General features: G+C 39.6%; 1 protein-coding gene across 3 annotated transcripts; it reads right to left on the minus strand.

The window, feature by feature from the left end:
- Nucleotides 1–1,444: 1,444 nt before the first annotated feature.
- On the minus strand, nt 1,445–24,840 carry FBXL3 (F-box and leucine rich repeat protein 3). 3 transcript variants are annotated; one of them, XM_027973501.3, is made up of 5 exons: nt 24,504–24,840; nt 18,031–18,382; nt 14,409–14,531; nt 11,077–11,248; nt 1,445–3,939 (listed from the first exon to the last, which is right to left on the minus strand). In XM_027973501.3, exons 2-5 carry the CDS (start codon nt 18,379–18,381, stop codon nt 3,296–3,298), a joined length of 1,290 nt encoding a protein of 429 aa, XP_027829302.1. In that variant the 5' UTR covers nt 18,382; nt 24,504–24,840; the 3' UTR covers nt 1,445–3,295.
- Between the last annotated feature and the right edge of the window lie 1,586 nt (nt 24,841–26,426).

Here is a 26,426-nt window from a genome sequence, read left to right on the forward strand (position 1 = left end):
ATGAAGGCTTTGAAGCAGAGATGATTCAGGAACAAGCTTTTAAAATGATTATTGGGAAAGCAAAACAATTCCCAATTAAATTTTGCTGTCATCTGAACTACTATGTAACTTACACGTGATTTCTGTTTTTCTGTTGTAAGTGTATAAAATTTTGTCTATGAAAAACCATTTGGTTGTAGTTTGACTTATGTTACAGCCTTAGAATAAGTATATCCTCACTCATTCATTCTGGCTCCATATTAGGTAAGTACACCCACAAAGTGTCATCATTTATAGCTACAGGAGAATAGTCAGAAGGTGAAAACAGCTCTTGAACTTTTAAATATTTGGGACTTAGAGTAATGTTCTCAAACCTCACACATACTTTTCCCTGTTCACAGCAAATGAGTTGGCCAAAGTTTGTTTCCAGCATCTTCCTCATATTTACCCTTTATTGTCCAAACAGCATCGTGCTCCTCGAACCTTCTATAGTTTCTATTTAAAACAAGACACTTAGTCATACATTCTTTTACTGGACTGATGATTCTAAGGATAAGCTCTTAATCCACTTTAGAGTAAAAGGTTTTGTGTTCTTTTTTCATGTATCATATGATCTGTCCTTTTTTTCTTTAAGGAAAGTTGGGTATCAGCAAGTGGGTAAAATTTTTCTGGCTGCTTGGTAACATTTAACCGGCTTCACAGATAAACTGGGCTGGAATCTATAGAAAGATAGGGTAGAGCTTGTGAAAAAAGTGTTGGTTGCAGTCATGTCTGATTCTCTCTGACCCCAAGGACTGGGACCCATCAGGCTCCTCTGTCCATGGAATTCTCCAAGCAAGAATACCGCAGCAGGTAGCCATTTCCTTCTGCAGGGGATCTTTCTGACCCACAGAGCAAACCAGGGTCTCTGGCATTGCAGGCAGATCCTTTACTGTCTAAGCCACCTCAGAAGCCTGGAGCTTATTTATAGCTTATTAAAGGACCTAGTTCAGGCCTGAGCCGCCTTCATACCAACCCTTCCCTTCTATCCTAAGCTTTTCCATAAATATAAAAAATTCTTTGAATGCAGTAAATTGATTTAATCTTCAGTCATGCCTGTTTTTTCCTGATAATATTGTTAGTAGCCCAGATTTAAGATTTACCAGGGTAAAGTGAAGTTATTTTATGAATGTCATTAAGACAGGAGATGAAAATAACATTGTTTAGAAAATATTCTGATTGTACAGATTTATGTAAAGACGTTTCTAAAAATGCTAGCTGGTTACAAGGATCCTAAGGATTCTATTTCTGAACAGTCTGTTTTATAAATGCTTATTCTAAATGCCTAATCTTGTATCTTCAATTTAAAAAAAACCATCCTATCATATACATTATTTAACATTACAGCCATCAAATATGGATTTGAAACTAAAACCATAAATCTGACTTGTTTTAAAATCAATTTTAAGAAACTAATACAACAGCATTAGTAACTATCTTTATTCTCAAATTGATAAAAGCATTTAACATATACTTTACAGTATAAACAAATTAAGTGCTATGCATTTTGCTTATAAAGTGACAAAAGTATTTCAAGCATTATATAATTTGTACAAAAAGTAAATTTCCAAATAAAGCTTTGGTTAGTAGAACTTATTACATACTGTTAAATCCATTTTCCAGAGTTTTTCAAAGAAAAAAGCCTTATCCACTAATAGGTATTTCTTGTACAATCCAAGCTTTTTTACTGTTTAATTAAGAGGGAGGAATATATAATAATTGCTTTTAATTTCCATATCTAGATCAGCCTCTTCCATTTATATGTGGTCAGAATACCATCACTTTTGAAAGCACAAATTATGTAGAAAATCACTTTTATTCTTAGGAAGGTAATCTATTTGAAAAATAGATTCATAAAACTGTTGGCTTCCATATCTACCAAAGTGCTTTCTAAGTTTCAAGCACTAATATATTGCACTGGGGGTAAATCACTTCTAATTTCCCCTAGGAGGGTAATGTCTACCAGCACTAGTGCTCAGAATCAAAGTTTATGTAATACCTAAAAAACTAAATATAGCCCCAAACTGAGTATTTTTACAGTTTCTACAATGTATGGATTACCTTATTCATATGAAAGTAGTAAAAATGCTACCTAACTTAAATGATGTAAAATACCAGTGTAACCAAATTAACAATCACAAAACAGACATTTTTCTATTAAAATTTTCCAGTCTACTGAGCAATATTTACTCAAAAATGTGATCATGAACTTAAATATATGCTTTTTTTTAATTTACTGTTTATGCTGAACTGTACATTGGTGCTCCTTTTGTAATTTTTTGAAAATTCTACTTACGTAACTATGTATTTGAAAATGTAAAAATGAGCTATCACTAAAATTCACTGGAGACTAATATTCTTTCATGGAAACAATTTATAAACATTTTTAAGTTCTACCTTTATTTCAATTGGGTTTGTTGAAATACACAAGCTTCTCATTTCAATTATTGTATAATGCTGCAAAACTAGTTTAAACAAAGATAAACCCAAGAAGAACCAGTAAAGCATTCCTTACTTAACATATGATGCCCCAAGTACCACATACATGGTAATGTATCACAGAAAAGAACTGGTAATAGTTTAGCAGATTATAGAGCAATCCTAAAAGTTTACACAAAGCTAAACATTGCCTCCCTTCTAGTCCACCTATTTTCCTTTAATTTGATCTTGGCTCTATTTATTATCTTTCTGTAATAATCCCTGTGTGACATCAGTTTAAGTGTTCCAATTAACTACATATACCTCTTTAAATAGCTCTGCAACATTTTAGAACATTCAACCAATCTTTTTCATGAGATTCAATATATCCTACATTTTTCTCACAAAACGCTCACTTTCCTGAGCTATATTAAACACCTTATAACAGGTGTATGTATAACTGAAGACCCTAAAATGTCAAGTTTACACTTTAAAAAAAATGCATAGAGAACATTTTGGAAAACTTATTAGTATGTACTTATTAGATATTACAATGTATAGGATTTGTTTCCTTCAGACTATAAAATATTTAATCTTTATTACTGGTTATTACTTTCAGGTCTGAATCACTTTCTAATTATCTGAGATCTGATTGATATTAGAGAAACAGACTAAGTTTTCTGACCGAAACTGGGCCATGGGTCTTCCAAAATACAACCCTTATATACTCAACGAAGGTATCAAACTTCTGTGCCACAAAATAGAAGAACTGTATCAGACCTACAGGAAATAAACTTTTATTATAATACAGTATGTTAAAATTAAGGTGCTGTTCATCATGCCCTAGGTCATCTGGCCTTTACCAAGTGGGCATCATGTCTGGAAACCACACTCTGCCAAGATGCTTAGACACTTCCCAGTGAATCTGCTCCAAACTATATTTTTGGTCAGGAATTAATACTTCTTCCATAATGGATAATTGTGACAGGCGGCCCCCACACATCTTCACAAACTCAACAAAGGCACTACATGAGACTTCACATTCCCCTAGTCCAATAGCTGACAAATTTTTACAACGTTCTGCAATGCGAATTAACTCTTCATCAAGTGGCCGTAATCCATTAGCACACACTACTAGTTCAACTAGTCTAGGGCATGTCATTCCCACACGGCCAAGCACATCTTTGCTTACTGATCTCCCGAAGTAAAGATGGGTGGCAGGTATTTCATACCGAAAGAATGGATCAAATTCCTCTTCATATAAAAAAAAATACATCACTAAGTTCACTTTGGGTGAATGTCTGATGAAAGCATCCCAGCTGCTCTTCTGAATGGTATGGAAGTGAGTCTGTCCTGGATTCTCACTGACTACATCAATGCGCAAATGTTCTAATCGAACATGTTTTTCAGAAGATAAAGCCAGCAGTAATTCATCACTTAACAAGTGGTAATTCAGGGCCAGTTCACGTAAGCCATGACACTGATCAGCCACACACAGGATACCTTGGAAGAAAAAAGACCCAATTATTTATAAAGTTGTGCTCATCATCTGTTTGAAAATGCAATTAAGTACATGTCCTACAATAAGATTTCACATTTGCTATACCACTTGTAAAAGTTTAGGTGCACTGATTGAACCCGCAGAAAGTCATACACACAAATTTATTTGATCACTGAAAAGAGGCTATAAGACATTTTCTGACATTCAAAAATCTAATAATGAAAAAAATAAGATAAAATCAGATATAATGAATTATATTAATATGAAATATCTGAGAAAAAATTTTAAAAAGATTTCCATCAAATGAGCAAACAATTTAACCTCTAATATAGGCTTGTCAAATTTCTAAGAAAAAAAATACTGAGATATCACTGGATGAATGAAACGAAAACTGCTCAGTTAACATTAATGGAAATATACATTATAATTTTTAAAGCTCTAACATTCTCAGAAAGCTCTTAACCATTCTTTAACTGGTTCCTTATACTTCAGGCACTATGCTTCAGAATTACCCAAAACCCCAAACAGGAGCAAGTTTTACCAAAGGTTGGTTTCTGATCTCTGAAGTGGCCTATTGTAAGAACTCTGCCCCAAAGAGACACCCTGATACTACTTCATAAATGACAAACTCAAGCCACTTCTTTCCAGTGTTTAGAAACAAGGATAGGAAACAAAACACAAAATGTATGAGCTACTGTTTATTGTACAAGTATGACATGTCAGGTCCTACATAGGTTATCCTACAAGTACCCACCCCCCAAAAAAAATCTAGAAAAATAAGTATCTTTTCTATTTTAAGGTCAAGTCAGCGATCATCGAAAAAGCAAGAGAGTTCCAGAAAAATATCTATTTCTGCTTTACTGACTATGCCAAAGACTGACTGTGTGGATCACAATAAACTGTGGAAAATTCTGAAAGAGATGGGAATACCAGACCATCTGACCTGTCTCTTGAGAAACCTATATGCAGGTCAGGAAGCAACAGTTAGAACTGGACATGGAACAGACTGGTTCCAAATAGGAAAAGGAGAACGTCAAGGCTGTATATCGTCACCCTGCTTATTTAACTTCTATGCAGAGTACATCATGAGAAATGTTGGGCTGGAAGAAGCACAAGCTGCAATCAAGATTGCCGGGAGAAATATCAAAAACCTCAGATATGCAGATGACACCACCCTTATGGCAGAAAGTAAAGAGGAACTAAAAAGCCTCTTGATGAAAGTGAAAGTGGAGAGTGAGAATGTTGGCTTAAAGCTCAACATTCAGAAAACGAAGATCATGGCATCTGGTCCCATCACTTCATGGGAAATAGATGGGGAAACAGTGGAAACAGTGTCAGACTTTATTTTTTGGGGCTCCAAAATCACTGCTGATGGTGACTGAAGCCATGAAATTAAAAGACACTCCTTGGAAAGAGTTATGACCAACCTAGATAGCATATTCAAAAGCAGAGACATTACTTTGCCAACAAAGGTCCATCTAGTCAAGGTTATGGTTTTTGCAGTGGTCATGTATGGATGTAAGTGTTGGACTGTGAAGAAGGCTGAGTGCCGAAGAATTGATGCTTTTGAACTGTGGTGCTGGAGAAGACTCTTGAGAGTCCCTTGGACTGCAAGGAGATCCAACCAGTCCATTCTGAAGGAGATCAACCCTGGGATTTCTTTGGAAGGAATGATGCTAAAGCTGAAACTCCAATACTTTGGCCGCCTCATGCAAAGAGTTGACTCATTGGAAAAGACTCTGATGCTGGGAGGGATTGGAGGCAGGAGGAGAAGGGGACAACAGAGGATGAGATGGCTGGATGGCATCACGGACTCGATGGACGTGAGTCTGTGTGAACTCTGGGAGTTGGTAATGGACAGGGAGGCCTGGCATGCTGCGATTCATGGGGTCGCAAAGAGTGGGACACGACTGAGCGACTGAACTGAACTGAACAGCTAGCTAAAGATAGCAAAGCTGGAATTCAAACAGACTGGGTGACTCCTAAGTCCATGTGCTCACCTACTGCCTAGAAAGTGACAAGAAAGAGGTCACCAAAGTAAGCCAAAGCTTTTACAAAGTAGTGGGAGGAGAATGTAGGCAGTGGAATCAGTGTAGTGATAAAGTGAATCACCAGTACAAGACAGTCACCAGAGGGAGTAAAAGCCATCTGTGCTTCACTATTCAGCTGCCACGCTTCTATTCTCCATAAGGTGTGTATATATACTCTGAAATAAACCCTGATCACCCAAGTTAACATGAACACATCTCTCTTCTTTGCAATCACATGAAGACTCATCTAAAAAGAAAATGAACACATGGGTAATGGTAAGCAAAATGCAAATGAAAGAAACTTTGAGGTATCCCTTAATAACTACTAAAACAGCTGTGACAGGCATGATTCTAAAAGTTGTCCTCAAGATGTCATGCTATAACCTCTGAAAACTGTTCATGTGATAAGGTGAGCACTCCCATGAGTGTGTAGTGCTATAAATAGCACAGTTAGCTGTAAAATAAGATTAGCCAGGCGATCCTAATCTAATCACATGAGCCCTATAAACAGTTTCCTCTAGATGGCTGCAGAAGAAGTCAGATTCAGAGTTTCTGTGACTGAACAGAGAAACTCAAGCCATGCCTCCAGCTCTCACCTAAACTGAGGTGCTAACGAAGAACTGCTAAATTTGCATTTGTTAAATATGCAGCAACAGAAAACTAACACACAGTTACAAGTGTTTAAATATTTAACAGAAAACAGTGACAAAGATAAAACTGGTACATTATTACAATTCAATAATACAAATAACCTAATTACAACATAAGCAAAGAATCCAGGTAGACATCTGTCCAAGGAAGATGTACAAATAGTCAATAAGCACAGGAAAAGACATCTGAGAATTCAAGAAAATACATATCAAACCACAGCAAGATACCAGTTTACATTCACCAGGACAGCCATCATCAAAGACAGATAATACATGTTGATAAGGGGTCAAAAATTTGGAGCCCTCAAACACTGCTAGTAGAAATGCAGAAGGGCACAGCTGCTTTGGAAAACAGTCCAGCAGTTTCTCAAAAGGCTACCCAGAGTTACAATATGATTCAGCAGTTCCAATCGCTGTTATACACCCAAGAGAAATTAAATGATATGCCCATACAAAAACCTGTATATAAATTTGCATAGCAGCATTATTCGTAATAATCAAAAGGTGTAAACAACCCAAATATCCATCAACTGATCAGTAGAAAAATATGGTTATTATTCATATAGTGAAATATCACTTGGCAAGAAAAGGAAATGAAATATTATTACATGCTACAATATGGATGAACCTTGAAAACGTAAGGCTAAGTGAAAGAAAGCCAGTCATAAAGGACCACATATGATTGCATTTACATGAAATGTCCAGAAGAGGCGCATCTACAGAGACAGAAAGTAGAGCAGGGACCGCCTAGGACTGGCTGGGCTAATGTTTTGGAGGGTGACAGCTAAGTGGGACATAGGACATTTTGGGGGTAGTAAAAGTGTTCTAAAATTGACTGTATGATGAACGCACCGTGAACTGTATCATATGTGAATTACATTTCAATAAAACTATTACATTGGTGGTGGTGTATAAATTCATCCAACTCATTTTGGAAAAAAACACAGCAAGAAACATTAAAAAAAAAAGAATCTAAACTCTTTGACCTAGCTCTTCCACTTCTTTATTTAATTTGACCAAAGGAAGGAATTAACAGAAGTAAAACTATGTGTAAAATAGTTCATTTTTTTAAATCAAAGCAAATAGTGGAAACAAGTTAAATATTCAACAGTAAAAGAACTATGAGGCAAATGTTGGCCTATCAACAAGAAAGAAAACTAAGTAGCTAAATGTTCATTAGTTCAGCTGGTAATTACTGAGTGTCTTATATGTTAAGAACTGGTTTTAGGATGGTAGAAGAGTCAACAGGAACAAAACATCCTTATCCTAACAGAAAGCCAGCAGATAATTAAACAAGAACACTCTGCTAGTGTTAACAAGGGAATCAGGGAAGACTTTCCAGAACTATCACAGGCCTACAGAATTAGAAGAATCAAGCGAAGGCAAAAGGCAAGTAGACAAGGAAAATTAATGGCTATTTCCTGTGCAAACACTTAGACATGGACGAAAACACAAGCATTCTAAGAAATGAAGGGAACACAACATGTAATATGTAAATAAGAGAGTATGTCAAAGACCGAAACCCGATAGAAAGACAAGGACCAGAGCACATGGGACACCTTGTCAGCCTCAGTAAGGAGTTTGGATCTTACGTAAAGCATAGTGAAGTTCTGAAGGAAACTGGAGGTTAAAAAAAAAAATCAAATTTCTATTTTAGAAAGATTACTCTGGCACTACCATGGAAATCAAATTAGAAAAGAGCAAGGCTGCAAGTTAGGAAATCAGTTAAGAGGGTACTCACAAGGGTACTCAGTGAGCTAGATTAGAGATGAAGGAAGGCAGTGTGTTAATTTCAGCTGCTTAACAGAATACCAGACTGAGTGGCTTAACAATAAACATTTATTTCTCCCATTTCTAGAAGCTGGAAGTTCAAGATCAAGGAGCCAGCAAGGCTGGGTTCTGCGAGGGCCAGGACTCTCTCTGGCTTATAGATGGCTATGTTCTTGCTGTGTCTTCACATGGCAGAGAGACCAGATATCTTTCCTTTTCTTTCTTAGAAAAGCACTAATCCCGAAGAGATTTCTCCAAATAACTCCCAACCCATTTTCAGACACCATCACACTAAACTAGGGCAGGAGGTGAGGAGAACACCACAAATTCAGTCCACTGCACAGAGATTTAAAGCCGATTACCAGTGATGGAGTCGCCAGACCTCAGTGACTACAGGGATGTCAAAAGTAAGGGTACAAGAATTCAAGGATGTCTGTTAGGTCCCTGGTGCCATTCACTGAGATGGTAAAAAGGGAGATGTTAGAGACTTCAAAAAGGGGAAAGGACGATCATCAGTCTGACATGCCACAGAGACAGGCTAGAGGCACTGGGTCACTGGCAGTTCAACACACAGCTTTGGAGTTCCGGAAACACTAAAGCAGGAGGCGTTCACATACACAGCACAACTGAAGCCGCTGATGAAGATGACACAGCCCGGGGTTTACAGAGTAAAATAACAAAGGGCCCGGTACAAAACACAGGGAGACACCAAAACTTAAGGAAGGAAAAGAGAAATCAGCAAAGGAAACAGTGGGAACAATCAGAGAGGAAGGAGGAAAATCACGAACTGTCATACAGACGGATGGGATGCAAGGGCTGGGGGAGGCTCAGACGGGGGTAGATACATGTATACTTACGGCTGATTCATGCTGTTACACAGCACAAAAGTAACACAGCCCTATAAAGCAATTATCCTCCAATTAACATGTTTAAAATAAGTCCTCCAATTAAAAATTTTTAAATAAACAAAAAGAACAGTCACTGGTGTCAAATGGTAGTCAGAGGTCCGGCAACAGACAACTGCTAAGGACTGTATGAAATGGGAACAATTGTTTGATAAAAATTGAACTGAAAAACTGTTCCGTGAAGAAAGCATAGAAAACAGTTCTTTAATTTCAACTTAGAGAAAGCAACTATCTAAATATGCAAAATATGAACAGAAAGAATACACACAAGTATTAAATTTATGCTTATATTCTTAAAGAATATTACAGGAAAGCTCTCTCTTTCCCAAACAACTAATCCAAATGCCACTCAAGCTTGATAAGATCAAGCAAGCTTATACTATGAGAATTGATATATATATTTAATAAAAATAAACGAACATGGGATGTACCAGGATAAAGAGAATAATGAACTCAGTTTCACGGAGAAACTAGAGACCCAAAGGCTCTCATACAGTGTGTAAGTACTCCAAGTTGCATTCAGGGTGCTCTGGGAACAGCAGGTGGGTGTTCTAAACCAGACAAGAGAGGGAAAAGAGCGGGACACATGAACTAAATTTTGAAGGCCGGACTGGAGTTGGCCAGATGAAGAAATGAAAGAAAGAAATTTGTTAAAGGTACTCCTCAAAGTACAGTATACCGACCAAACACGTGTAGAAAGAACTGTCATTATCTAGGACTCAAATAAAAGCTGCATGTGAGTAAAAAGCAGAGAGCAGTGAAGGTCAGGAGACAAAGAACTCTGTACACTACGAAGCTATGGGGCATGGACCATACTCTCTATACAGTGGACAGTAAAATGTGACTAAGGTCACAGTAACAAGGAACTGCCAAAGCCCAATCTTCTTAACTTCTAATTATACTTAGGTTATCGCCACTAGAAGCGGCAAAAAAAAGCTAGGGAAACACCGCAATAGACAGACCTCACCATTCCCATCAACCAGACCCTCCATGTGGGAGACAAGGAAGGACAGGAAGTAATGTCCATCCGACAAGGAATCATTTTCTTAGGGGAAGGCCAGGCTTCGGTAACAGCAAGAAGCGGGGGAAATATTCTGTTAAGAGATCAAAACAGATTTCCCCAATAACACAGCTGAAGGCTTAGGAGAGATGTCAACAATAGGAGGGTAAGTCAGGAGTGAAGACTAACACAAACTGTAGGTTTATAATCATTTTACAATACAAACCATTTGGAATTTAAATGCTCTCAAACTGAATAATGTAATAATGCTTAAGTCTATGCAAAAAAAGCTGGAAAGAGCTTTAATAATGCTACTCCTCCATTTGATGGGCTTTCAGCTCCAAAACTCAACTTTGGAAAAGGTTATCTTGCAAAATGTGAGGTAATGACTTCACCACAACTCTTCTCTATGTTATGAAACAAAAAGCAGTTGTGAGATTGCTTTGACTCAAAACTATCATTAGCTCAACCATGATTTGAGAAAAGTCTACTTCACCAAAATGGCCATCTCAGACCAACCTCATACCGTCCCTTCCTTTTATTTTTTTAATTTACACATTTTCTGGCACAGGTTGGACACAAACGGCCAAGAAGATTAGAAAAGTTCAAAGTAAATGTCTAGGTTAGGAATGCTACAGAATTTACCCTACTGCTTACATTAAAAATATTATGCAATAGGAAATAAATCCTATGAACCCACCTTCAAGGTTAATAATTATTAGTTCACCTTCATTTGATAAACACAACACATTTTACTAAAATAACTGGCAAAACAACACCGCACCTGCTGGAGAGACATGAGGGCAGCTGCTCATTTTCAGCAGCTTGAGTGTATCGCTGTTGTTGGCCACTAGGACTTTGAGCGAGGGATCGTCTACTGGCATGTCATCTATCTTCAGCGAGGACAAGGATTTGGAGTTTACAAACACAACTGTCAGTGCAGAGATAAAGTGAGACTGAAAGACAAAAACAGTGAAAACACTGCTTCAGTTTTTACAAACAGAATTGAAGGGTCTTCATATAATACATATATAGTTCATCTGAACCCTGATGATGCATTTATAACTGTTTTGGGGTAGCAGCAGCCCCTCACTCTGTTGAGGGAATATGGTAGGAATATAGTAGAGAGGTGACCTCCTGTCATCTTTGTAAAGGGCCTTTTTATCTGGGGGAAAAAAAGATTTCAAGCCTCAGGACAGGTGTCTCTGAATCACAACAGTCACTGATCAGTAAACAGAGGAACTGTGGAACTCTGAATGAGAATGCCTCTCAGACACCTCACATCACTCACCTTCTCTGGAAACCCTGCTCCAGTGTATTTAACACTGAACTGCATTCTTTTTTGGTGACAGTAATGACCATTAAAATAGTAATAGCTATTAGCATAATCATCAAAAATTAAAGTCAATGAATTTAGAAGCTATATAAGACTTATTTAGAATATGGAAGCTCATATACAACTTGATTCTAAAATAATAAAAACTGTAAGTAAAAGTTCCAAATTTAAAACTCCTTTAAATATGTTAAATTATACTACTGTCAAAGCTATTATAAGGTATTTTAAACACATATGTACCAATTAATAATCTATACTTTATAATATTCTATATAATAATTATAATATCCTGTTGGACACAGAATCTGACCTAAAGGAACCATTGCAGGGAAACCAGAACTGAAGCACAAGGCATGGGACTCTGAATCAGAGCTAATAAGCCATGACCAATGGACTCGTTACACCAGTGGAAGAGATAAGGGCCGGCTAGTAGCCACATTTCCTCAATTACGTTTTCCTACTGTGGTTAAATAACTATTTAAATTTTGGTTAAGTAACTGTTCAACAACTTAAATGCTACCATCTTTCTCCTAACTGGATTTCCATATCAAATTCAGCTGTATCTTCTACCATCGCACTACATTAGTATATGCATGACTCCATCTCCTGCCTTCCTTTTTCCCACTTCCCTCAGAGTTAGCTCTGGTCAAATACGCTTCTTTCATGATCTCTCCAGTTCTCTCAGGATTTCCAAGATGTATCAACAGCCTATTTCAATCTTCTACAAAAGCCATTAACAGGAAAAGAAAGAAAAAGAGCATAAGCATCCTATGCTTACTGAATAAGGAAGCAAGCAGTCCCAGATGCACCCCTGGTTCCCCAAAGCAAAATGACATCAAAGGACAACATTAGTACTAGTGATCATCCTGAGTAATTAAAAAAAAAAAAGGAAATTATATCCAACATACCTTGTAGCATGGTATAGCCTATATATACCATATGTTTGCTTTCTAACTACAGTAAGTAATAGAAAAACCAATTCAGATGATTTCATTTCCCATGTGAAGCTTAAACAAGGCACTACTATACCATGTAACTCTGTGCCTCTAAGAGTGAGGGCCTTGAATCATGGTAATCAGAACCATCTGGACTGCTCTTAAGAAAAAGAAATTTGGGACTAGAAATATCCAAAGTTTAGAAGTTTCAGAGATGACTGTTATGCATATTCAGTTTGAGAACCACATGACTGAACTCATGTCCTCAGAATCGGAAAATGTTGACACAAGCAGACTCTTGCCCATTTCCCTTATTTTATGCAAGGAAATAATTTATCTCAAATGTACCTTATTGAGACTTTGAAATCAACCTGTGATACATCTGTTACCGACAGTCTACTGAACAACCTGGGTTATAATATACACTCAAGGTAGTAACACAAACATAACTCAAATAATGAGGGAACCGGTTCTGGATCACCACAACAAAGCGACTATTACAATAAAGCAAGTCACACAAGTTTGGCTTCCCACTTCATATAAAAGTAATGTTTACACTATGCTATAGTCTATTAAGTGTTAATAGCATTACATTTAAAAAAACAATGTATATTCTTTAATTAAAAAATACTTTATTGCTACAATATGCTATCACATAAGTCTTCAGCAAGCTATAATCTTTTTGCAACAGTAATGTCAAAGATCACTGATCACAGACTACCAGAACAAATATAATGAAAAAGTCTGAAATACTGCAAGAATTACCCAAATGTGACACAGAGACATGAAGTGAGAAAATGCTGTTGGAAAAATGACATCAATAGACTTGTTTGACACAGGGTTGCCACAAATCTTCAATTTGTAAAAAACACATTATCTGTGTAGTGCTGCAATGAAAGGAGGTGTATGTCTTCCTGAATCATCCTAGTAAATTCAACAATTAGGTGTTTAAAGGGGTGTCTATATTTTAGCTTGTGGTGTATTCTGATAAACCCTTATGATTTATTGCTGGATACTAACCTACAGAATATAAGCTAACATACACAGGGACTTCATTAGGTGCCTTTCTGAAAATGCACACTTATTTTTCTATTTTAAGAGAAAGAGACTATTTTCTATTATTAGAGAAAGAGACTATTTCTTTTTTCTTTTTTTTTTTATCATAGGAATTTATTTTTATTTTTTTTTAAAGCTTTCCTTTTTATTTTTTATTTATTTTATTTTTTATTTATTTTTTATTTTATTTTATTTTTTAAAGATTTAAAAAAAAAGAGACTATTTCTAATTACATGCAAGAGCAAGTTAGAACATATATGTGAATATAAAAATTGTGAATATAAATTTCACCAAAAAAATTTTAAATAAAATCTGTGTATTAATCCTAACTGACTAATATTAACTGTGCTCAAGAAGCAATCTTTACACAATCAACAAAAGATTTTCTAAGCGAGCTCTATCTGCTCTTAATACTGGCACTACTTTTCATTATAATCTCACCAATCTGCTCTGAAAGTACAAAAAAGAGCATCTATTGATATATATCTCTTTTCTTCTAACATGCTTATATTTCAGTTTTACTTAGTCTATTTCAGTATTTCATATCGAATCCTCTGCAAATTCATTCACTTTTTAACATTACCCAAAAAGAAGCACAAAGTGATTCAAAAACAGGAAAAAAAAATCATTTAAGACTTAACATTCTAAATAGTAACTGGTTTTTCAATATATACACACCACTTTTCTTATGTTCCCACTATAAGTGCAAGAAACGGGTAGAGTTTCCCTGGATTTCTCAGTAAAAACTAATTTAAAAAAAAAACAAACAAAAAACAAAACCGCAGATACCTTTGGTAAATCCATAAAGCTTGGCCGAGCAGTTGAAATAAGTCCAAGTGTTTTTAAAGAGCAGTTCACAAGTTGTGATAATATATCACAAGCTGCTTCAGCTGATTCTTTGCTGCTGTCCACCTGGGAAAAGAAATACCCTTTACACATGAATATGGTCACACTTCTCTGTGTACATTTAACTTTACAAAAGCAAGAAATACAGTTATTAGTTTACTGCATTATAATTTAAAGAATTAATATTTATCCTTTCAATCATCTACCCTCACATACAATGTCAGCCTTTTCTGAATTCCCCTGAAAAATTACAAGGGCAACTGTCAAGACGTAACTTTGACCGTGATAAGATACTTACTAAATGTTAAAAGGACTTAGCTATTAAGTTGATTTATTCCAAATGGACTACAAAACCTAGTGTAAACATAAATTTATAATCTTTGAAAAATAATTATATATTTGGTAGTGGATTGTATCATACATGCAAATACAATGCCAACGGTACAAATGCTTTAAAACAAACTGAACGAGTTATTTACTCAAGAGATTCAGGTAGATCACAACCTGGGATTCATCATTAATGTTAGTAACTGAAACATGAATGTGAAGTAAAATGAGGTCTCCAACTAGTCAAACATGAAAACCTGAGCCAAGGTACATATACACAATGGAGTATTACTCAGCCGTTAAAAAGAATTCATTTGAATCAGTTCTGATGAGATGGATGAAACTGGAGCCGATTATACAGAGTGAAGTAAGCCAGAAAGAAAAACACCAATACAGTATACTAACACATATATATGGAATTTAGGAAGATGGCAATGACGACCCTGTATGCAAGACAGGGAAAGAGACACAGATGTGTATAACGGACTTTTGGACTCAGAGGGAGAGGGAGAGGGTGGGATGATTTGGGAGAATGACATTCTAACATGTATACTATCATGTGAATTGAATCGCCAGTCTATGTCTGACGCAGGATGCAGCATGCTTGGGGCTGGTGCATGGGGATGACCCAGAAAGATGTTATGGGGAGGGAGGTGGGAGGGGGGTTCATGTTTGGGAATGCATGTAAGAATTAAAGATTTTAAAATTTAAAAAATAAAAAACTAAAAAAAATAATAATAATTAAAAAAAAAAAAAAGAAAACCTGAGCCAAACGAGCAGTGCCCACACACTGCGGCCATACACTCTTCCGCACAGACCTTTCCTGGGGGGAGGGAAACAGGACCAAAACACTCCTTGAGGACATAAGGAGCTCTTCTTTCAAAAAAGGAAGTTGTCCCCCAGGCTATAAAGCATCTTAAACAGTGCAGTTAAAAGTAACATCATTTCTTTAATTTCCAGACCGATGTACCTTACCTTAACTCAAAAATATTCTGGAGATCCTGCTGTAAAACTGATGCACCAATTTACATTACAGTTTCAGAGCTACTTTTACTCTTTGGCTAAGCTTCTCTATATCAGTGGTTCTTTTGAGTACTGCTGTGGTCCTGAACCAATAGCAACATCATCACCAGGGAACCTGTTAGAAACGCACACTCTCACGCCCAATCCAGACTACCTGAATCAGAAACGGGGGTGAGGGTGGGGAGGAACCCAGCAATCCTTGTCTTAAGAAGTACTCCAGGCATTTCTGATGCACATAAAGTTTAAGAACCACAATTTTACATTAATAACTCTGACTACAAGATTCTCTGGCCTACAGTCAGTGATGAATTAAACACAAATATTATCAGGAGAGCTCAGAAGGATCTTGGGGTGTGTTCTTGCAAATCAGAAATTTCCTCCGAAAAATAAACGATCCCTAAAAAAAAAAATGCTTAAACTTATAGGAGAAATGATTTTATGATGGTTATACAAGTTGGATACAGCTGAGCTGTGCCACAGGTTAACACTGAAACAGCCAACCCACTGGATGGAATTGGTCTTTAAACCTAGGAGATTAATGTATTATACTTGTTATAGGATTTACCATAAGAACACTTTTAGACAACTCAAAGATGACTGAAACCAAAGAGAAGGCTCTTCAGGTTTCCTCATGGGCAGGCAAGAGAGGGACAACACATGAGGAGTTCCTGAATTTTCGTTTGTTCTATCCTCCCACCATTCCCCTAGCCTTGCCCTCAGCTAGGGTTGAGATATAACATCCAAGTCATCTAGTTAAGCATTAGATATCCCAAATAATGCAAGAAGAAGGAAATGGCAACCCACTCCAGTATCTTTGCCTGGAAAATCCCATGGACAGAGAAGCCTGGTAGGCTACCACCCGTGGGGTCAAAAAGAGTTGGACCTGACTGAGCGACTTTACTTACTTACTTAAATGATGCAAGGGGTATTTACACCAACCATTAGCCACAGATTATCTGAAATTCACTAGGCATCCCTTATTTTGACTTGCTAAACCTAGCAATCCTTCACTCGGTGGTCTAAGTGTCTTTGTGCAGTTTTCTGGAAAGATGGCCCTAAGACACCCAACCATTCCCAACATCAGGCCTCTCCTACTCCTGTGACACATATGAGAGAATAAACAGACAATCTCCAGCTGATACAGAATGACAGTCTTGGGAGAGACTTTAGTTTTGGCAAGGATCTCTGGGTTAAGAATCACTGCAGTATCTGGGTTTAACTTGACCTGTTTAACATCAGCTGCATATGGCAAATAAGGTATTCATGTGTTACTTCAACAGTAATTACAGGATGTGTTAAGGACTTAGTGAACATATCCACACTTCATTATTCATCCCCAGAACAAAACATGACAAGCCTGCTCACATACACCACTGTGATTCTTTATACCACTCTGAACCTCTCAAAGAGCAACCTCACTTCACTTATCTCATTACTGCCTAACTTCTAGTATGTCCCTGCTAGCAAAGAAAAGAAATAGTTTTCTTTGGCATCTTTCATGTACCTTTTTCTATTTCTCTCTAAAATACATTCATCTAAACTTTTAATATATAGTTTTTGTATCTCCTTTCTCTTTAAGGAACTCCATTATCACAAAGCCATCAATAAACAAAACTCAGACTTTATTTTATTAAAATGAAGCTTTAATAAAAACCTCTACTTCTAACATATATTTCTTTGGGCTCAAATTTGTCCATAATAATTCAACGTGACAGTTTCAGTATATGATTTATCTTTATTTAATGGCTGCTTCTGGTTTCAAGAAATTATTAAAATAATGATTAAGATTTACAATAAAATGGAATAATTTAGCCCAATACGGTTATTTGTGACAGCCTCTAAGGTACACAGTTACTCTAAATCTTTAAGCACCTTCCCTAAAAAGGCAATAGTTTAAAAACAAGGGAAAATGTATCAGTTTAGGACACAAAAGCCACTGCATGCATATATACTAAGTTGCTTCAGTCATGTCCGACTCTTTGATAAACCATGGACCAGAGCCCTCCAGACTCCTCTGTCCATGGGATTCTCCAGGCAAGAATACTGGACTGTGTTGCCATGCCCTCCTCCAGGGGATCTTCCCAACCCAGGGATCAAACCTGAGTCTGTCTCCGGCATTGGCAGGTGGGTTCTTTACCACTCGCGCCACCTGGGAAGGCCCCACAAAAGCCACTAAATACACTTTATTTTTAAAAAGAATGATTTAAAGTATTACCTTGAAGCTGACGTATTGTAGATGATTTGAATGTCTTTTAATAATCTGTTTGATCAGCTCTGGATGTGTAGCTTTTAAATAAGATGTAGCTGGCTGATTCAGTTCAAATTCAAAACATCTCCACAAGTCAGGCATGTGAAATACCTGGTTCCAGTTGCGGCAAACTTGTGAAGCATGAGCCCGGTCAAGAAGAGGCAGATACTTAAATACTTGGAGAACAATGTCCTGAAGGAGATTACCCCAATCACAAGTCTGAGAATGCTCACTTGCAGTCCGCAGTCTCTTGGATTTCTCGGCAATACCTTCTTCTGATGAATCATGGCCACTATCTCTTCCTCCTCCTCGTTTCATCCTATTCAGAAAAAAATTCATCATTCTTTTTTTGTACTTAACTTTTCAACAGACATAAATCCAAAATTCATTCTTCTATCACCGAGATTTCTGTACACGTGCCTATAAATAAAAACATAAACGCGCAGGAGAACTGGACCAGACATTCAGGGAGAACGTCAAAGCAAAATATAATAATAAAAAAAAAAACACCAGTAGAGACCAACTGCTATTTCACAACCTTACACCTTTGGCAGGTGCTTTTAAGCATGTGTATTTGCACTGTACTATGTGGGGAAGAAGTTTATCATAGCTTTGAAACCAAACCATGCATTTATATTTCCAAAGTTGTAGTCTACTGCAGGAAGCCAGTGTGAGGAATCCAGCCTGTGACAAGGTCATGAGGAAGGAAGCTGACATACGCAAGGTCGTGATCAGACTTCAGGGGTCCCCCTGGAATTTCCTGAGCATGTACCCCCCAAAAAAAAATCTGCCGGCTTTTGTACTCTGCTTTTCCACTTTTCTGATATTTTCTGGAAAAAAGTCAATTCATGGCTTTAGTCTTCTGCATTTGAAAGGGATGTTTCAGTTAAACCCCCTCTGATAACTCTCTAGCTTGCCTAACAGGTTCCTTGGACCTTTTACAGCTTGTGAATTGCTTCCAGCCCCCCAACCGCGAGAGGCACAAAGCTTAAAAGCGTCTTAAAGATACAGAGCCTTTCCTAAAGAGTTAAAAATCATATTGGTAGAGGGTTTTCACTGTTGACTCAATGACTGCTGCCAGGCCTCCACATTCTTTATCTTTTAGGCACCTGGGAGGATGTTAATCAATGTAAATGGGATATGGAAAAGATATATAGTAGTTTTGATGTTAGCAACACTAGACTTTTGAGATAATTACTTTTCTCTCTGTTATATATCACTGCACTCCTCTTGTGTCCTTGCTATGTAAGAATGTAACTTTATTTAGTGCTTTCTGAGACTGGCACCAGACTTTGGGAAGATCAACACAAATAAGTCTTCTGGTTGACAAACCCTTATCAGAAAAAAGGCTGTAAAATGTTAATTGGCCCTTTTGGCTGGAAGATGATGTAAATTACCTAAGACTTGTGTATACAATTAGGTATGCAGAGAGAAAAGCCTGGTTTTGATAAGAGTCTGGGCTGCTAACGCTGTCTAACTTTGTGTTACCCACTGATCTCCATGTTTTATCAAAAGTATAAAAGGCCTTCTGAACAACAGAGGACGGAGCTAGTCACTGGACTGGTTTCCCGTGTGTGTGTGTGTGTGTGTGTGTGTGTGTGTGTGTGTGTGTGTGTGTGTGTGTGTGTGTGTGTGTGTGTGTGTGTGTGTGTGTGTGTGTGTGTGTGTGTGTGTGTGTGTGTGTGTGTGTGTGTCTCTCTCTCTCTCTCTCTCTCTCCTTTTCTCCCTTTCCCTCCCTCTCCTCTATAATTTCAGGCTGAATTCCTGTCTAACTTTGTGTTGTGTGTGTGTGTGTGTGTCTCTCTCTCTCTCTCCTTTTCTCCCTTTCCCTCCCTCTCCTCTATAATTTCAGGCTGAATTCCCATCTGGGGCACGGAGGCTCGCCAAGTCTACTTACTTCCCCTGGCTGTTAAGACCTGCGTGAAAGGGAGCCTAAGGCGAGGCACCCTTAGATATTCAAGCGAGCACCGGTGGCCCAATGTAGATGGTGCAAATTCCTTGTCTGGGATTTTATTGGTCTTCTGCGTAATCCAAGTTATTCAGCCCTCTTTCTCCACTTAATTTTCCTACTACACTATTGTTTCTTAATCCAATCTTATATCAATCAATCAATAAGTCTTTCCTCGCCAACGCCGTCTACCCTTCGAATTCCCTGGATCCACCGGGGCTGGACCCTGGCAGTCAACTATTCAGAAATACAAAAGAGAACTTACAGGGACATCTCCTCAAGATTTCTTGAAAGTCATCAAAGGATACCTACTATATCTGAGTTTCTGAATTCACGGCAGACGGAGCCACAGGAACGTTCAGAGAGCATCTGAATGAAGTCATTGACAGATCTTTCCACAGTGAGTAGCCTGCCATGTGTGTTACTACCAGACCCAATCTTTGCCTAAAACGAGCAACCTCATCTCTGTGCATAGTTTGCTCTGGAATGTGGCTGCTTCTTCCAACACTTCACTAGTTGTTGCAATGTTTTATCCAAGTTGTATTTCTGAATGACAAGTGAGTGTTTATTCTATGTATTGGTACTGCCTTCATTCCATTTGGATCTGGTGGTGTTGTAAAACAGGAATGGAATTTACAGGCAAGAATACTGGAGTGGGTTGCCATTTCCTTCTCCAGGGGATCTTCCCAACCCAGGGATCGAAGCGGGGTCTCCCGCATTGTGGACGGATTCTTAACCATCTGAGCCACCAGTGAATGGCGTAAAATAGTAGTTTGAGCCAGTAGCTCACTGGCTCTCCCTCTCACTGCTTATGTGGCTATTAACAAATTACTTGACCTTCCTGGGCTTCAATCTGTAAAATGGGGATAACAGAAACACACTGGGATCTTGTGAGGAATTATGGCATCACTGACTCGATGGATGTGAGTCTGAGTGAACTCCGGGAGTTGGTGATGGACAGGGAGGCCTGGCATGCTGCGATTCATGGGGGTCACGAAGAGTCAGACGCGACTGAACTGAACTGAAGGAAATGGCAACCCACTCCAGTGTTCTTGCCTGGAGAATCCCAAGGACAGGGGAGCCTGGTGGGCTGCCATCTATGGGATCGCACAGAGTCAGACACGACTGAAGTGACTTAGAAGCAGCAGCAGCAGCAGGGCTTTTGAAAGGAGACATCAATGGCTGCTGAACTCAGGTATAGGAAAGTAGTCTTGTATTAAGAACATTAAAGTAGAAACAGAGGTTCCAGCCAGAAGGCAAACAATGATCCTAAATTTATTTTAACATGAAGTATATATGAGAATGTGTGAGACTACAAGGTCATGTATGAGAAAAACACACTGGAAATAGATTACCACATTAATATAGTAACTGTAAGAGTGGGACTGTATAATATTATATTCATAATTGTGGTATAACAACTGTGGTGGGATTAAATAATGATTTTTTTTTGCAATATGCTTTGTTAAACTTTACACATGCCTGTTAATGTCAATGAATTACACTGCAATCAGATAAAAGGTCTTGTTTTATCTGGAAATTTAAGTACTGAAGGCTCTAACTAAATGAGGGCAACTGCAGTCCACTCACTGGTACCTCTATTTAGTTCAGAGCCTGCGATTCTTTTGTCTCTAGAGAGCAGTTTCTGGCAGGTACAGTTTGGATTTAGAGTCACAGCTTTTTCACACAGGATGGCTTGTAGCTCCAACTCCCTTCTCCTGGCACATCAGTACATCAGAATTCTGATTCCTGTGTGGAACAAACACACAGCATGCATGGCTCTCAACCAAATACGTCTGTGCAGACTCTTTCTTTCCAGTAGCTAACTCTGAAGGACTGGAAGCAGAGGACCCTGGCTCTCATGCCATTAAGATCAGTCCAGGAGGTCTAAGGACATGCGCAATAAACTGCCTATTCCTCATTACTCCTACTTCCAACTATACATTAAGTGAAGTAAATGATGCATATTCCCCTACGCAGAGGGAGAGAAAGGGAAAACAATGAGAGATGATAGCAAGAGGCTAGTTTTATGGAAGACTAAAACTTACATGCGAAACAAAGAATACGTTTTTCAAATATGTTTAGAGAAAAGATGTATAGTCTATAATGTCATCTTTAGTATTAAAACAAAAAATACTCTCCTAGGAATAATGTCTCACTAAAGGCTGAGATAACACTGTCATTATGACCCATTTTTCTGCTTTAACTTATCCTGAAGGCGTACTTTAATTTTAGCATACAAAATTTGGGTCAAAGAACAAAGAGTTTGCTACCCAGGGTTTATAATTTCTCTTCTGACTACCTAAAACTACTCAGCATTTTGAGATACTGAGATTCAAAAAAGAATGAAGTTATTTTTATAATTTCTACCGCTCACTACAGACTGTTGATCTTCTATTCCTGGAGAAAAGTCTTCTAAAACCAGAACTATTCAATTTAAAGATGGAACGATTCATACAGATACATAAACAAAACGACGACCTTATTTACACAATTATCTCTGCTAATACATTGCTGGTTCTAACAACATACTTTCTTTTGTCTACTGCATCCTTGGTTTAAATAGAAGTACATTTCAATATCTTTCCAAATGGAGTACAGAAAAAAAGCTGACATATTAAAAAGAGGGCTTCCCTGGTGGCTCAGTGGTAAAAAAAAAAAAAATCCACCTGCCACTGCAGGAGATGTGGGGTCAATCCCTGGTCAGGAAGATACCCTGGCAAAGGAGATGGCAACCCACTCCAGTATTCTCGCCTGGGAAATCCCATGGACAGAGCCTGCAGTTCACTGCGTCGCAAGAGCAGGACATGACTTAGCAACTAAACAACAGTCTCTAACTAGCTGAACTGAAGTCTTTAAACTGTCACATTTGACTGCTGTAGTATGTCAGAATTACAGTATATAAAGCAACAACAAAAAAAAATTAAAACCAAATGCCAATACAAATGTCTCTGTATTACCCTCATTTATGTGTAAAAACATCAGATCATAGTGGGCACCTAGGAAAAAATGTTAATGTCAAATCTTTTCCAAGACAATTCATGCAAAAATTTGCACTGCCTTCAAAAGTATTTTATTAAATCTATTTACACATGAAGCTCTGATATAAAGAAAGTTAAACAACTTAGAGGATCTACCAGTCTGCAAAGAATTTACATCAATGGACGACTTCTTACTTTTAGTTAAAGTGAAAACCCCTCTCACACTAGAACTTGAGTGCAGAGAAGATGGATGATCAACCTCTCTGAGATTTAGGAGAGCACCCAAACTAGGCCAATTCATAACTCTGGCAGTTCACTTCAAAATGCGACTTTTCCAGGCTCCCAAAAATCGATTCAACTAAAAGCATTCGCTGAGACTGATACTCCTATGGAGCATCAAAAAAACAAACGAATGACGAAAGACTCCACCCTGATCGAGCAGCACAGAGAATTATGGTATTAACTCTTCACATTTCCATACGCTCTGAAAGGAGTAGTCACTTTGTTCATCAGATGAAGAGCCTAAGAGAACACTTGGCTATGTGCCCTTCGTTGTTTTTTTAGTACACTGCGATCATAGTAATTTTAAAAGCTCATTTGTATTCAGCTCTAAAAAGCCTGTTTTGGCATCACATTTCCTTTCCATTTATGCTCTGCTTTTGGCTAATAATTGCCATGCATTCTTCGGCTGGAATACAAAGACCAAATGGGTGCAAATAGTCTGACTCTCAGAACTAGATGGTATTAGAGAGTGGGGTGGTGAAAATTGGTTCACCGATCATTTGTAGATACTGGGAGTTGATGGCATTTTTATAAAGATTTCAGGAGAAGAAAAAAAAGATTCTGAAAGATCTGAGAGATACTTGACACGTTCAGCAACAAAATAACTGCTTATCTCTAAGCACGGTGATGCAGGCCAATCACTTAATAGGCTTTTTCCTGATCCCTGTCTGCAACTTCATCTAAAAGAGCTACTCTCGCTCAAAGCAGGGGCAAAGCTGCTCATTCCAAGTTGACCAACTTTTCCACTTGGCTACGCGCGTCCGAGGTTTGCCCTCCTCCCGCGCCACCTCCTCGAATTGGCTTTCCCAGACTTGTCTGCCGCCCTACCCCGGGCGGTCTGTTTTGGCATCTTAATGTCTCTCATCTCTCAAAGCCAGGCCGAGCGCGAGCTCTAGGGTGTCGGTCACCAGGCCCCGCCGAGTCACAAAGCCGGGCGCCAGGCGCGGCGAGCCCGGGGCGCGGCGGCGGCGGCGGCGGCGGTGGCGTCGCGCGGAGGCTGCCGCCGGGCGCCGCGCGCGCACCACGCCTTGTTGACATGTTTTGAAGCAGGTTCGCAGGGCAACGCCCCCAAACGGGCTCCAGCGCCCCGTCCCGCCCCGCACTCTCGAGGGGCGGCCCGCGCACTCTCGGGTCCCCGTGGCCCCCTCCGCCCCCGGCCCGCCCACCTCCGCGACCCTACCCGGCTCCCGCCGCCGCCGCGAGGCTCCGGCCCCGGCCCTCCGCGTTACCTGCTGCCGCGGGCGGCTTCCCCCACGCTCCACCCCGGACTCCGGGGGCGGCTGGTCCCGCGGCTCTCACATGAGGCCCCGCGGGCCCCGCGCCTCGCGCTCCCGCCGCCGCGGCCCCCCGCGCTCCGCCCGCATCCGAAGCGCTGGTCGCCTGGGGGACGCCAACGCGGCTCCACCTTTGCGGCTCTGGCTGCCCGGAGAGAAGCCGCCCTCCTCAGTCTCGCGCCATCCGTGTCCTTCTCCTGGGTTCCTTCGTCGCCGGGAGAGGGACGGCTGCAGGGAGCTGCAGCCACCGCGTAGGTTCTCGGCGCCGCGGCCCAGAGACAGAAACCAAAATGGCGCCCGGGCTCGCGGCCGCGCGCTTCTCCCGGCGGCGCGTCCCCGCCTAGGGGGGCGGGCGCGCGTGCTCCGCGGCGAGTTCCAGGAGGATGAGCCGGGGAACCCGAAGGGGCCGCACCCACGCGGGAGCGCGCTCCGTCCCGCACGGCTGGGGGCTCGGTCTCCTGGTTCCCCGGGGAGTGTCGGCAGCCTTCCTCCCCGAAACGTGACTGCGGCTTGTAGGTTTTTTGTTTTGTTTTGTTTTGTTTTGTTTTTGCGTCTTGAAGCCGAACGTGAGGGGGGCTGGAGCCAGCTAGATGCCTAACAGACTGCGGTGCAAAGTGGAAAGTTTAGGGAGGCGGAGCAGCTACAAGAAAGTAGAGTCCCTGGGGCGGGCTGCAGCTGGTTCTGGCCGACCTGTAAACTAGCTGCGGCAGCGGACACACCTCCGCGTGGGAGGCTGGGCCTCCGATGGCCACGCCCGCTCACGTCACGGGAGGAGGTAAAACACAGCTTGTAACAATACACACCAAATAGACCATCCTTGGCATACTACGATAATATGCATCTTGTATACATAAGGTGTTACATGGCGGGGCATTAAAGCAGAATGGTGACACTGTTAACGCTGGGATGACGGGTGATATTTTAAAAATCGCCTTTATAAAGTAGACAGACTCCTTTGTAAATTGCTTTGTAAATAGCTTTCTGAAACACAGTAAGAATAGTGTAAGGGAGTCGATGGCGGATAAAAGAAAACTCCGGTGAAGGCTTTTGTAAGTAGAGGCATCTTTGTGTGTAACTGCTACCTGGTTAGCTTGTTTTCAAAGTTTGGATTTGGGGATACTGGGTTTTCTTAAACTATCCTTAGGTGCAAAATCTAACTTGAATCATGCACCATCCCCATTCCCCTCAAAAATAATTTTTCATCATAGATGTCTTGTCAAAGATCTGCCCGGTGTGTAAGAGACTAGAAGACAGTGAAAACCAGGCATCCCAGCACTCTTCTACTCCCCCTAAACTTGAGCTAGGAAGGCGTGGGTAAAAGTATGGTGAGAGTCATTGTGGGAAAATGCCACTGTTTTTCTGTTAAGGCCTGGCCATCAGATCAACAGTCAAAGGGAACAAAGTCTAGCAACAAAATAATGTGTCTGGACCTGCACTGCAACGCTTTTTAGGTTCCTCCTTGACTGGATGAGGAAGGACAAGAGGAAGAAGGGCAATGATAATAGTTACAAGAAGAAACACAAGTCAAATACAGACATATTTATTTAAACTTACTTTAACAGAATAAACGATCAGCAAAACACATTAAACCAGTCAACATAACTAGTAAACACTGTATCTCATTAAAACGTTCATACTCCAATTGTAGCCCCCTTTTAAAGCCTCAAGACAGTCTCTTCTCTCCCTAAAGACAAGGGTGGGACCTTGGCTCACTTTACCAATATCTAATGCTTCCTTTCCTTCCCTGTTACTGTTATTTAAAAATTTTATTTTCCCTTTTTGCAAAAAGCAACTTGTGCTTATTTTAAAACTAGTCGAGGGCTTCCCTGGTGCCTCAGTGGTGAAGAATCTTGCTGCCATTGCGGGAAACACAGGTAC

Source organism: Ovis aries, chromosome 10, assembly GCF_016772045.2.
Source record: "Ovis aries strain OAR_USU_Benz2616 breed Rambouillet chromosome 10, ARS-UI_Ramb_v3.0, whole genome shotgun sequence".
NCBI lineage: Eukaryota > Metazoa > Chordata > Mammalia > Artiodactyla > Bovidae > Ovis > Ovis aries.